Source organism: Mus caroli, chromosome 14 (assembly GCF_900094665.2).
Source record: "Mus caroli chromosome 14, CAROLI_EIJ_v1.1, whole genome shotgun sequence".
NCBI lineage: Eukaryota > Metazoa > Chordata > Mammalia > Rodentia > Muridae > Mus > Mus caroli.
Window position 1 is genome coordinate 17,181,978 of NC_034583.1, and position 12,302 is coordinate 17,194,279.

Genomic DNA, 12,302 nt, shown 5'->3' on the forward strand with positions numbered 1-12,302 from the left:
GAGCCAGCCAGCACTCCCAAAGTGAGGCAGAAAGACACTGTGAGCTCCATGCTTGGGCTATAGCGTGAGACTTTACCTCCATTAAAACAACCTTTGATGCTCAACTGCTCCCCACCCCCCCCACCCCAAAAAGAAAATGGAAACTGCACTAACTGAAAAACCATTCAAAAGGACCACTCTGACCCCGGATCTCTGCCAGCTAGAAGAATGGAGACTAGCATGTTCCTAAGGGAACCCCCTCCTCCTGGGCCTTTGTAGAAACAATGGAGGTGGTCTGAGAGAGTGGAGTTCACTCTCTGCTGTCTGCTTACTCCTTCCATCCCCTCCCGTTCTCCCACTCACAGGAATCGTTGACGCAGAGGTCTTCCCCCTTGCCACAGTACTGCTTGCCCTTGGTTCGGAGGTTGGCCCTCACTGGATTGTCATCACTAGGTCTGAGGATGACACTGAAGATCTGCTTTCCGGTCCACAGGGTGACAGGCTAGAGGAAAGGAGGGGGCAGATGAGGGCCCGTCTGCTCTCACCACAGCCCACTTCAGTAAGGCAAGAGGGTGCAGTGGGGACAGGCAAGCTCTGCAGCAGCACGGCCCCCTCCACACTACCCACAACCCACACAGGCCCCAGCACACCTTTAGTATTGTAGGGGGTGGGAGGCGCACTTTAATTTTTTCATCTTTGCCAACCAGTATTGAAGCGATGATCTGGCAAGCCTTGGCTCGGTCAAAGAATGTGTCCTTGAGGGTGAGGAGGTAAGCACCTAAGATGGGAAACAACCAGCACAGAAGGAGATGGGGCCACATGGGGAACACACACACGTTAAACCTTCAGGTCTGCTTCCCAGAGAAGAATTAAAACAGGCGTGCTGACTGCGCCCCTGACCCGACTCCAAAGCTAGTAAAGCGGCTCTGTGTCACCCCCTGCCTCAGCTCAGAGCTGTGGCAGTGCCTGGGCCAGATACTAGGCCTAGAGAACTTCTAGTTTCAGGAAGATCAGCCTTGGCTGCACCGTATGCTGAGTCAGCCCAGATGAAGCCCTAATGAACACCTCCCAACACACTTCACTACATGAAGACCTTCCAAATTGCTGCCCCAGTTCAGCCTATATGAAGCCCCACCAAATCCCCCAGACTCAGCCTACCTAAAGCAATGCCCCCGTCCCCAGCTTCTCTCCCTAAGCCTCCACCACAAAAGAAAAGACATAAAAATAAATGTAAAGTCAGTGAGTGCACCGAGAATCAAATGATTAAACAACCAGTTAAAAAAAAAAAAAACAAAACACCTCCAGCAAGCTCAAGGGCAAATGACAAACCTAAACACAGAGTAGAGCAGAGGTGCACACCTATAACCCTGACACCTGGGAGTGCGGGACAGCATTCTGAGCAGCAACCCAGCCTAAGCCACACAGGGAGACCCGGTGTCAAACCAATACATCAACATCATACAATGAATAGTGTTCAATTCAGGCCATCGTATGAATGAATCACTGTGGCTGAGAATTTCAAGTTAAATTCACAAACTCACCTGTTAAGAAGTCCTGAATGGCAGCAATGAGTGGCTCCCCATTTCGTGGGGTTACAAGGTTCGCTTTGGTCTGAAGGACAGAACAAGTACATGTCAGATATTAGCTGGACACTGCAGTGTGCATCACATGACTGCTGAAGGGATCGTCTCTACCCAGAATGCTTATTACCTGGTAGTTTTCTTATCTATCAAGGGAAAGGAAAACTCTCGAGAAGGCACTCATTCTATAGCCCAGGTTGGCCTAGAGCTCACTCTGTAACCCAGGCTGGCCTGGAACTCACAGTGATCCTCCTGCCTCAGCTTCTCCAGCACTAGCATTAACAAGTGTGATTCCAGCACAGCTAAAAACTCCCTTCCATGAGTGCTAAGGGGAGTGTTATCTCTAAAATCAACCAAGCCCACGATTCTCCACCATGCCAACAGAATAGAGCAATTTCTCTTGTTTGAGCTGTTAAGTTCTAACAGCACTTGAGAGCAGACAAAAGTTTCCATGTTAGAGTGGAAACCTTCTAATGTCCATGAGGTGACGTGGAGTGCTTCTGTAAGACTGTGGGTTTTCTGGGCCTCCTCACTACCTCCAAGATCCTGTCAGACAAAGATCTTTTACTTCCCACCATACAATAATGAGTCCTATGTCTGGGGTGGGGCCAAGACCCACCCACCTAGGTTTAGAGACCTTCTCAGAGGGAGAACAGCAGGTGACTTGGCGCAGGTAGAGGATGTGGGGTAGAGTTCCATCATTTTGTCAATCTGTTACTCTGGGCCCACATCCAAGCTGGGTCCTATAGGCCTTCCTGAGAACTGCTGCATCATAGTGCCAGGTCAAAACCTTCTTTTGAGTTTCTATAGTGAAACTCAAAGATTTGTTCAAATGGACCAGACTCCCCTACCCGCACAAAGTGTCTAAGTCTGTAGTTAACAGCTGTTACTTTAACCAGTAAGTTTGCCTAACGAAGACAGTGGTACGGCCCCCCAAAAGCAAATTCTGACTGGCTGAGTCCAACAACAGCATGTGTTTTGTAATTAAAACACCTACAAAATACCTACAAAGACAGACAATACAAAACACCAGAATTACCACGCGGACTAAGGCCTGACCCAACGTTAAGTCTGAAGCATCACCCGTGATGAAGCCTGTGGCTAAGCATGGTCTCTCACGTCTGTTACATTAGGGCTAAAAGCAGATGTAGGAGGATCTGTAGCCTGTGCTGCAGTTCATTTCAACAATGAAAATGTGGAGGCTGGGAGTGTGGCTTCATGCTCAAGAGTACAAAGCTGAGTCAACCCCAACACTACAGAAGAGAGCTGGAGCAAAGAAAGAACTGGCTGCTTTCTGTTTTTATCTATTTACATTCAGTGGGACTGGGACTGAATTAAAGGCTTCCAGCATGTCAGAAAAGAGTCCACTATAGCGCTATAGCCACACACACTTCCTACAAGTGATTTTTATCAGGGTAGGATTATAGAATACTTACAACTATAACACAGGTTAGCTTATAATGTAGAAATATAAACCAGAGGGGGGAAAAAGCCAAATCAGATGTAGTGTAATGTGTGTAGTCTTAATCACTAGGGAGACTGAGGCTGGAGGCTCACTTGAACTCATGAGTTCAAGGCTAACACAGGCAACACACATAGGTCCCAATTAAAATCCACAAAGCCCAAAGCTATACCAAGTAACTGGTAAGGAATTATTAGAGGGGCAGAACCCTACAGAGCAGCCACCCAACAGTGCCAGGGGGGCAGTGAGGACAGTACAATAGACAGAGGCCAATTCCTATGACAAGGTACAAACCTATCATAGAACCTCTGCAGCCACAGCAGTCTCATTTTAAGTTTAGAGGATAAAACAGTTACTGTAGAGCCCTTTAAGAGGTCAAAGCAACATGGTGTGTCCATGGAAACTTCAGGAAAGTTTCATTTAGAAATTGTGCTGAAAACTACCGGACAATCCACTTAGAAAGGCATCTTCCCCTAGCAAGGCCCATACTGGAACTCATGCACTTTCCCCCACTTTTGAGACAGGATCATGTAGTACATGCTGACCTTGAACTCATAATGTTCTGGTCTCTACATCCAATGGGCTGGGTCTCACTCTGTAGCTCAGGTTCTAAGTGCTGGAATTATAGGTATGCATCACCATGCCGGGCTATTTCTTCTCTTCTCTCTTCTTCCTTTCTTTTAGACAGTTTCTCAGTGTAGCCCTGGCTGACCTGGAACTCACTCTTAGAGCAGGCTGCCCTTGAACTCAGAGATCTGCCTGCCTCTGCCGCCTGAGCGCTGGGATTAAAGTCATGTACCAGCACGCCCAGCTGAGCCTGGCACTGACCTACATGGCCATTTCATGTGGGGCCCTTCTCCCAGGCAGTGTCCCACTACCTACCCCCATGAGAACAAGGGCCTCTGCTTTGGCTTCCTCTGTCTGCGGAAGATGAAGGTTCATTTCATCCCCATCAAAGTCTGCATTGTAGGGGGTGCAGACACATTCATTGAATCTGAAGGTCCGGTGGGGCTTGACCCTGGCCTGTAGAACACCAAACAAAATGAAAAATGAAAAGGACTTAGGCGTGCCCAAAAGAAAAGACCTTCTACATATTCTGTTGTGGTACACATACTCATTGGTAGATTAAGTCAACAAGCTCTGGGAAAGCAGACAAGTTTCACAAACTATGAGCAGATACCAACGCAGGAGATGATATATACGCACAGTCCTGACCGCCCAGCATTCCGAGTTTCACACTGAGTTTATAACAGGTGGAAGTCAAAAAACAAAGAACCTAGGCCTGTCAAGTAACTTGGAGTGACTGAGTCTCACCTGCCCAGACTGAAAAGGAAGGGAAGGGAAAGAATTAGCCATGAATACCGTTTTCCCTGTGAACTGTGCTTCAGGGTGAGCCGCTGCCCTAACAGAAAGGGAGATACTTTCTGTTTGTTTGTTTTTTCAAGACAGGGTTTCTCTGTAGAGCCCTGGAGGGAGTACTTCCATTAAAATTCATCTGGGTAATGAATAAGAACAAAACGAAACTAGAAACTAGGGCTCCCTTTGCAGCCTCAGTATTTGATCTTTTTGTTATCATCAGCAAGAGTGGGTGGCCAGATTCCATAAACCTCCCCAAACAAGCCAAGCACAATAACCAACACTATATCAGTTCTGCCAAAAAAGGTGAACCTGAATCTGGTGAGACCTTCAGGCTCATTTCGAGCCCCCAGCACACAGCTCCTCAGAGCCACATCTGCCTCTGCTTGTAAGCCTATGACACTCAACACTCTTCAGGGGTCTGCTGATGCAAGTCTTTTAAGCATCTTAGTTGCTAACAAGCAAAAGCAAAACTAAATGATTTTCTGCCTATTTTATATAAAGCTATGTGCACAACACGTTTGCCTTTGCAAACTGAAAATATTTCTGCCATGTTCACAGCAACTCTCAATTAGATCTGTGCCACTGTGTGCTGTGTATGGTTCTTCCAGCTCGCATCTGAAGGCCTCTTAAGGGAGGGGCTGCAGATAGTTCTCAGCTTAGAAGCACTTGCTACTGCAGAGCACTCACGTTTGGCTCCCAGCCCATTCTGGTCCTCTCACCCTGCCTATAATTCCAATTCAGGAAATCCCATACCCTCTTTGGGTAACTATAGGTACCTGCACACAGATGGTGCACACGCACAATCACACACTAATAACTGGGAAGCACATGGGAGGAGACAATCAGTTTCTGCAAGGTGTTCCTTAACTCCACATGTGCATCAAGGCATGACCACAGACACACAGACACACAGATACATACACACACACACACACACACACTCACTCACACACTAAATTTTAAAGGCTGAAATAAGTTTTATTTAAACTGAAAGGTAAAGTTCAAAGTTATAATAGACCCTGTAAGTTCCCGCTCAGCAGGAAGTAAGAGGCAGCCTCACACTCACCAGGTGGGCCATGATGCTCAGTTTGTGCAGTGAGGGCTGCCGGTTGAACAAGACCACATCTCCATCTATCAGGTGTCTCTCTACAATGTCGCCGAACTTGAGCTCCTGAGCCATCTTTTCCCGATTTCCATACTTCAGGAACCTAAGGGTACAGGATATACATGGTCTCTGAACTAAGTTCTCTACACTCCAAAATGCCACTATCTAGAGTGCATGCCATCCCCCCCGCTGTACTGTAAAGAAAGTTACTCCCACACAACTGGGAAGGCACTACCTCTTCATCTGCATGTGTCTTTGTTGGATGAAATTGGCTCCTGGGTGAACATCTGGGCCATTTCGAACCAGTTTCCTCAAAAAGTTGATGTTTGCTTTGTTCACCTATGGGACCATGATAAAAACCACAGTGAAACCGTCTTTCCTCTCGTAAGCTAGCCAACAATACTCAGTTGTTCCTTGTATAGTTCTAAGAGGAAAAACAGCTACCATAGGGCTTGACAGAAGTTTAAGAACAACAGGCTGGCAGACAGGAGCCTAAACCTAAGGAGGCATGGCTCAGTCCCTCCTCAGTCTCCGTACTGCACTGGGCAACACTGTACTGACTGCAGTCTGTGGTGACATCATCTGCCAACGTCTATAAGGCTCTACGACTTAGAAGATGTGGCAGTAGCACCATGAGCCGTGGCCTGCTCCAGCCTCACTCTGTAACTTCTCAGTCAGCAGTTCCATGGGAAGGCATTACATCATTTGTCATTCAAATGAGGACACGTGGAACTGGTTTACCACAAGCACTGATGATCCAGCCTGCCTAAAAACCACACACACTACTGCAACTGATCAGCAAGCTGTGATGCGCAGGCCCCACAGCGCTCTAGGGGTCATTGCAGAGCTTGGGTGGGTGTCCTGTAACCACCATCCGATATAAACTCAGAGGTGAACTGAATGCAGACTGCTACAGGCTTTCTGGGTGACCAGCAACAGCTTTTAAACGATCAAACTCCTCGACTCTGTGATTCTAAGGTTTAAAAACTAACAACCCATCCCAAGAAAACTAACCAGGAAGAAGAACCGATTGTTTTGATAATTTTGACAATTGTGTAACCAGAAGTTTTTGGATGGCTAGACTGCAAAATGTACAAGCAAACGAGAAACACTGCCTATTTAATAGCACTGTTTAGGAAAACGTTTTCAGTGAAACAGTTTAAATATGAGGATTAAACCAAAAAAAGTGTTCCAAGTGTTGTCAGTAGGAAAAACAAGTCAGAGAACAGATGTGATGCAGGCATTCATAAACAGGAAGCACGACAGAGATTCTCCAAAGACTACACTCCCCAACCGCCACGCATCCCAACGTGCCCGTATCACCAAAACCTGCAACCCTGAATGCTTAAGTAACACTGACCGAACTGAAAACGGATTGAGTGGGTGTCTTAGTCAGGGTTTCTTTTTTTTTTTTTTTCTTTTGGTTTTTCGAGACAGGTTTCTCTGTATAGCCCTGGCTGTCCTGGAACTCACTTTGTAGACCAGGCTGGCCTTGAACTCAGAAATCCGCCTGCCTCTGCCTCCCAAGTGCTGGGATTAAAGGCGTGCGCCACCATGCCCGGCTCTTAGTCAGGGTTTCTATTCCTGCACAAACACCATAACCAAGAAGCAAGTTGGGGAGGAAAGGGTTTATTCCGCCTCACACTTCCACTGCTATTCATCACCAAAGGAAGTCAGGCCTGGAACTCAAGCAGGGCAGGAAGCAGGAGCTGAGGCAGAGGCCATGGAGGGATGTTCCTTACTGGCTTGCCTCCCCTGGCTTGCTCAGCCTGCTCTCTTATAGAACCCAAGACTACCAGCCCAGAGATGGTCCCACCCACAAGGGGCCTTTCCCCCTTGATCACTAATTGAGAAAATGCCTTACAGTTGGATCTCATGGAGGCATTTCCTCAACTGAAGCTCCTTTCTCTGTGATAACTCCAGCTGTGTCAAGTTGACACAAAACTAGCCAGTACAAACCGGGCGTGGTGGCGCACGCCTTTAATCCCAGCACTCGGGAGGCAGAGGCAGGCGGATTTCTGAGTTTGAGGCCAGCCTGGTCTACAGAGGGAGTTCCAGGACAGCCAGGGCTATACAGAGAAACCCTGTCTCGAAAAACCAAAAAAAAAAAAAAACTAGCCAGTACAATGGTTTTGGTGTTTGGCAAGCCTGAGCAGAGGGCATGACGTTTTGTTTTAAAACACTGCTGAATGGGCCTGAGAGGAGGACTCAGTTCCATCTCTAGCACTGGGAAAAGGGAAAATAAAAGACACGAAAAGGGGAAGCTGATTCTTTTGTTTTGCAAATATAAAAAAGCTTTCTGTTTTCATTTGCAGCTGTCTCTAACTGACAGCAATATGGTAAGAGCTGGTCAGATGGCTGCGTGGTTTAGTAAAAGCACCTGCCAGTAGGTATGAGGACCGGAGCTCAATCACTGGAACTCACTGTAGAGAGAACTGACTCCTGAAATTGTGCTCTGACTTCCATATGCACACTACAGGACATGTGCGCACACACTCACGCATGTGTACAAACACATACGCAATCAAAATAAAAACAAAATATAAAGAAGGTAACTTAAGTACTTTATCAGCCCTTTAAAGCCTTAAAAAGCTGAGCCAGGCGATGGTGGCAAGAGCTTTTAATCCCAACACCTGGGAGGCAGAGACAGGAAGAGCTCTGTGAGTTCAAGGCCAGCCTGGCCTACATAGTGAGTTCTAGAACAGCCAGGGCTACATAGTGAGACCCTGTCTCAAAAACACCGAACCACACCTTACCAAAACCAAAACAGATCACTTTAAAAAACTATTATTGATGGGCTGGAGAGACGGCTCAGAGGTTAAGAACACTGACTGCTCTTCCAGCGGTCCTGAGTTCAATTCCCAGCAACCACAAGATGGCTCACAACCATCTGTAATGGGATCTGATGCATTCTTCTGGTGTCTCTGAGAACAGTGTACTCATATATATAAAATAAATAAAATCTTAAAAAACCAAACCAAACCAAAAACCCATTACTGGCTATAGCTATTTGATAATAATTGTCTCCTGAGGGTCCATGAGATTCTGCTTTTGGTCTGTGGAGCAGGGTGCAAATCGTGTAAGCCTTAATAAAAGCAGTTGAGTGCTTATAGCATGCCTGGCCCAAGTAGTCCCAGGTCAGATCTCTACCACTACATCAACAAAACACCCAACAACCACCAGCTACAACAATGCCCATACCACTGTAGCTCTTACAGAGGTTGTGTGTGTTTAAAGTGAAATGAACTGGAGAGATGGCTAAGGGGTTAAGAGCACTGACTGTTCTTCCAGAGGTCCTGAACTCAATCCTCACGGTGGTTCACCACCATTTATAGTGGGATCTGACGCCCTCTTCTGCCGTGCAGATGTACATGAAGACAGGGCACCATTTTATTTATTTATTTATTTTTATTTTATTTTTTTTTTTTAAAGATTTATTTATTTATTATACAGGGCACCATTTTAAAAGAAAACGAACAAACCCCCATAAACAAAGAGGAATGAGATATTTTCACAAAGCTGTGTGAGTTTCTGGATATTTGCTTATATGTGTAGCATGAACTGTCCAAATGAAAACACTGGAAACAAAGAACTCGGCAGCTGAATGCTACTTACCTTCTCAGGAAACGTTAGAATTTTGGCCACATGAACTGGCACGGCTACTTCATCAATCCGGAGGTTGGGGTCAGGTGAGATGACCGTTCGGCCAGAGAAATCCACCCTCTTCCCTGACAGATTACCTCTAAATCGACCTAAATAAATCAAAATGCATCGTGAGTCCATGCCACGCTCTGTGCGGCTTGGCAGTTATCTGAACAGACATCCACTCTCTCAACAGGTGACAATGGCACAGCCTGTCAGGAACCTACCCTGTTTCCCCTTCAGGCGCTGCACAAAGCCTCGAGTCCACTTCTTAGGTGCCATGTTGAGAGGGATGCCAGAGAGCTCACTGTTGATGTAGAGGGCACACTGCAGCTGCAGGAAATCCCAGTCCTCCATGATCATCTGTGTCTTGGCTCCGGAGATCCGGTGCTAGAGAACAGAGAGATCAGACAAGCCTGCTCTCTGAGCTGTCTCAAACCTTACTGAGCAAACATCTCCAGGTGCACTCTCTGCAGGACGCAAACGTTAACGGGAAACACTGACCTTTTTAATAACATCATTTAGGAAAATGATCTCTGTCAGTTTCATTGTCAGGTCATCTTCATTGGTTCCAGACTTCAAATCACTCACGACAGACGGTCTGATACACAGGGGAGGCACCAAAAGTCGGGTGAGAATCAAATCAGAGGGCTTTCCAGATTCTGGGTTCATCAGGAGTAACGGGACATCTTCAGCTGGGATGCGCTTAAACAAGTTCAGAACGACTAAAGGGTTCAAGTTCTCCTACAGGAGCAGGAAGGGATAGGGATAGTCGGTTAGTTTCTGACAGGTTGGTAAGGTTATCCTTCCGTTTGCTTTGCTTGGAGACAGATTCCCATATAGCCTCAACCTTGCTATTTAGTGGAGAATTGCCTAGGGCCATCTGGCCAGCCGAGCCCTAGGGTTGCAGTTGCGCCTGTCTCTGCTTCCCCACAGCTGGGATTATAAGCATCACACCATCACACTGGCTTCCTCAGCATCTGGGTGCTAAGTATGCACCACAAATCCTTTTGCAAGCACTTAGCTGAGTCTTTGTTCTCTTTTTATTATAATCAAGTTTTTTCCTATAAACTTAGATGTATTACCTTTGAATTAAATTCATTAAAGTGTTATGCTGTGAAGGAGGGCCAGGGCTCATAGACACCACTGCAAGCTGAGGCATCGCTAGCTGATGGCCCCTAGGGAAGGGAGAGCTCTTTATGGTTCCTGCTGGGTTAACCATGTCTCAGTGATGCCCTCACTCTTGATATATGGACAGTACAAATTTGACTTGGTGGGGTATTTAATAGAGAACATGAAAGTAGGAAGGGACAAGCCATGGATCTGAGGGGATGTAGAAGAAAAGTAGGGTGAATATGATAAAAATATATTGTATGCATATATGGACTTCTTAAAGAATCAACAAAAATGTATTAAAAACGTCAAGCTGTGAGTTGCTAACTTATTAAGAACTAGGCAAGTGATTAGAGATCTAAAAATCCTAAGAATGGAGTGAGGCCTGGTATCACGCCTTTAATCCCAGCTTTTGGGAAGCAGAGGTAGGCCAGCCTGGTCTACATAGTGAGTTCCATGACAGCCTGGTCTACATAGAACAGTCGTTCTCAACCTTCCCAATGCTGTGACCTTTTAATACAGTTCCTCATGTTGTAGTGACCCTCAACCGTAAAATTATTTTCATTACTACTTCCAACCTGTCATTTTGTTACTGTGTTTTCTGATGGTCTCAGGTGACCCCTGGGAAAGGGCTGTTTGACCCTGTAGTCAAGATGCACAGGTTGAGAACCACTAACATAGAAAGACCATGTCTCAAAAACAAAAGCAAAGGGAGCTGGAGAGATGGCTCAGTGGTTAAGAGCACTGACTGCTCTCCCAGAGGTCCTGAGTTCAATTCCCAGGAACCACATGGTGGCTCATAGCCATCTGTAATGGTATCTGATGCCCTCTTCTGGTGTGTCTGAAGAGAGCTACAGTGTACTCACATAAATAAAATAAATAAATATATCCTTTTTTTTAAAAGTCATTATGTGGGCTGCTTTCTACTTATTAAACTTTCTGGGGATTTTATTAACTAAATCTTATGTTCCAGGACAGCCAGGGCTACAAAAAAAAACCCTGTCAAAAAAAAAAAAAAAAAAAAAAAAAAAGAAAAGAAATGTTATACTTAAGTTGACAATAACAAACATTTTCTCTAGGGATCTAGGAGAGAAACAATGTTAGAAAGAATGGCTACTGACATTAGAACCCCAAGGCATAGAAGGCAAGTGTGGACAGATGGGATGAATGACATTGGTTAAATAGCTCCTGTCTACCAGCCATGAACACCTCCCTACCATCTGAGAAAAGAAGGCAGGAAATCTTCAAGTCCATTGAGAAGTGGCTGGTAGGAAAAGGACAGCGAGAGGCTGAGCCTCAGCTGGGAAGCAGCTGCAGCTAGACAGGACCCCAGAACGCCATGGAACTGAAAGGCCAGAGGACTGCAGAGTCTAGAACCCACTTATTAGCCAGAGAAGCCGGCCGGCCGGGGGCACTGGGAACAGGCTGCTGGCCCCTGTGCCCTGAACAATGATGCAGAGACCAGGAACCACAGGCAAGAAGCACAGCAAGCAGGCACAGAGGATGTGGGATGGGAGACTGCCGACCTCCATGGAGGGACTGTTCACCAACCTCAGGACGTGTCCTGTGTGACATGAGTTTGAGGACTCACTAGTCTTCTGGGGACAGACTAATTTCTGTCCCATCCCTCAGGGACCTGAACTGCTCGAGAACCACTGCTGTAGAATCACTGAGAGTCCTTTTCTACTCAGCCATATGGTGCTGCCCACAACAGCATAGACTGAGCTGGACTAACCAAGCCTGTAATGCCAGCACTTAGGAGACTGAGGAGTTATAAGAATGGAGGATCCCAGGCTACACCCTGAGACCCTGACTACTCCCCAACCCCACTAGGAAAGGAAAACACTAAAGAGAAATCACAACCAACCAAGTGGAGTTACAAAGCCAATTCAAATAAAACTTTACGCCAGACATCTACCTATCACAGTCCTGGGAGGTTCCAGCGGGAGAGACAAAATAAAATCCTCATTTCTTTTTAAAGAATGTGGGCCTTTCACCAATGGACAGATCATGGAAACAGAAACTAAACAGGGACACAGTGAAACTAACAGAGGTTATGAAA

At 46.3% G+C, this 12,302-nt stretch overlaps 1 protein-coding gene across 1 annotated transcript in view; it reads right to left on the reverse strand.

Moving 5' to 3' along the window:
* The window catches only part of Polr3a (RNA polymerase III subunit A), a 39,360-nt gene that overhangs the window by 22,049 nt on the left and 5,009 nt on the right, over window positions 1–12,302 (reverse strand). Inside the window, exons 6-14 of the mRNA XM_021181759.2 lie at window positions 9,632–9,871; window positions 9,355–9,517; window positions 9,101–9,237; window positions 5,721–5,824; window positions 5,447–5,588; window positions 3,904–4,044; window positions 1,521–1,590; window positions 630–757; window positions 343–481 (exon numbers count right to left, since the gene is read on the reverse strand). Of these exons, the coding sequence (XP_021037418.1) occupies window positions 343–481; window positions 630–757; window positions 1,521–1,590; window positions 3,904–4,044; window positions 5,447–5,588; window positions 5,721–5,824; window positions 9,101–9,237; window positions 9,355–9,517; window positions 9,632–9,871 (1,264 nt within the window). The remainder of the gene's footprint in view (window positions 1–342; window positions 482–629; window positions 758–1,520; window positions 1,591–3,903; window positions 4,045–5,446; window positions 5,589–5,720; window positions 5,825–9,100; window positions 9,238–9,354; window positions 9,518–9,631; window positions 9,872–12,302) is intronic.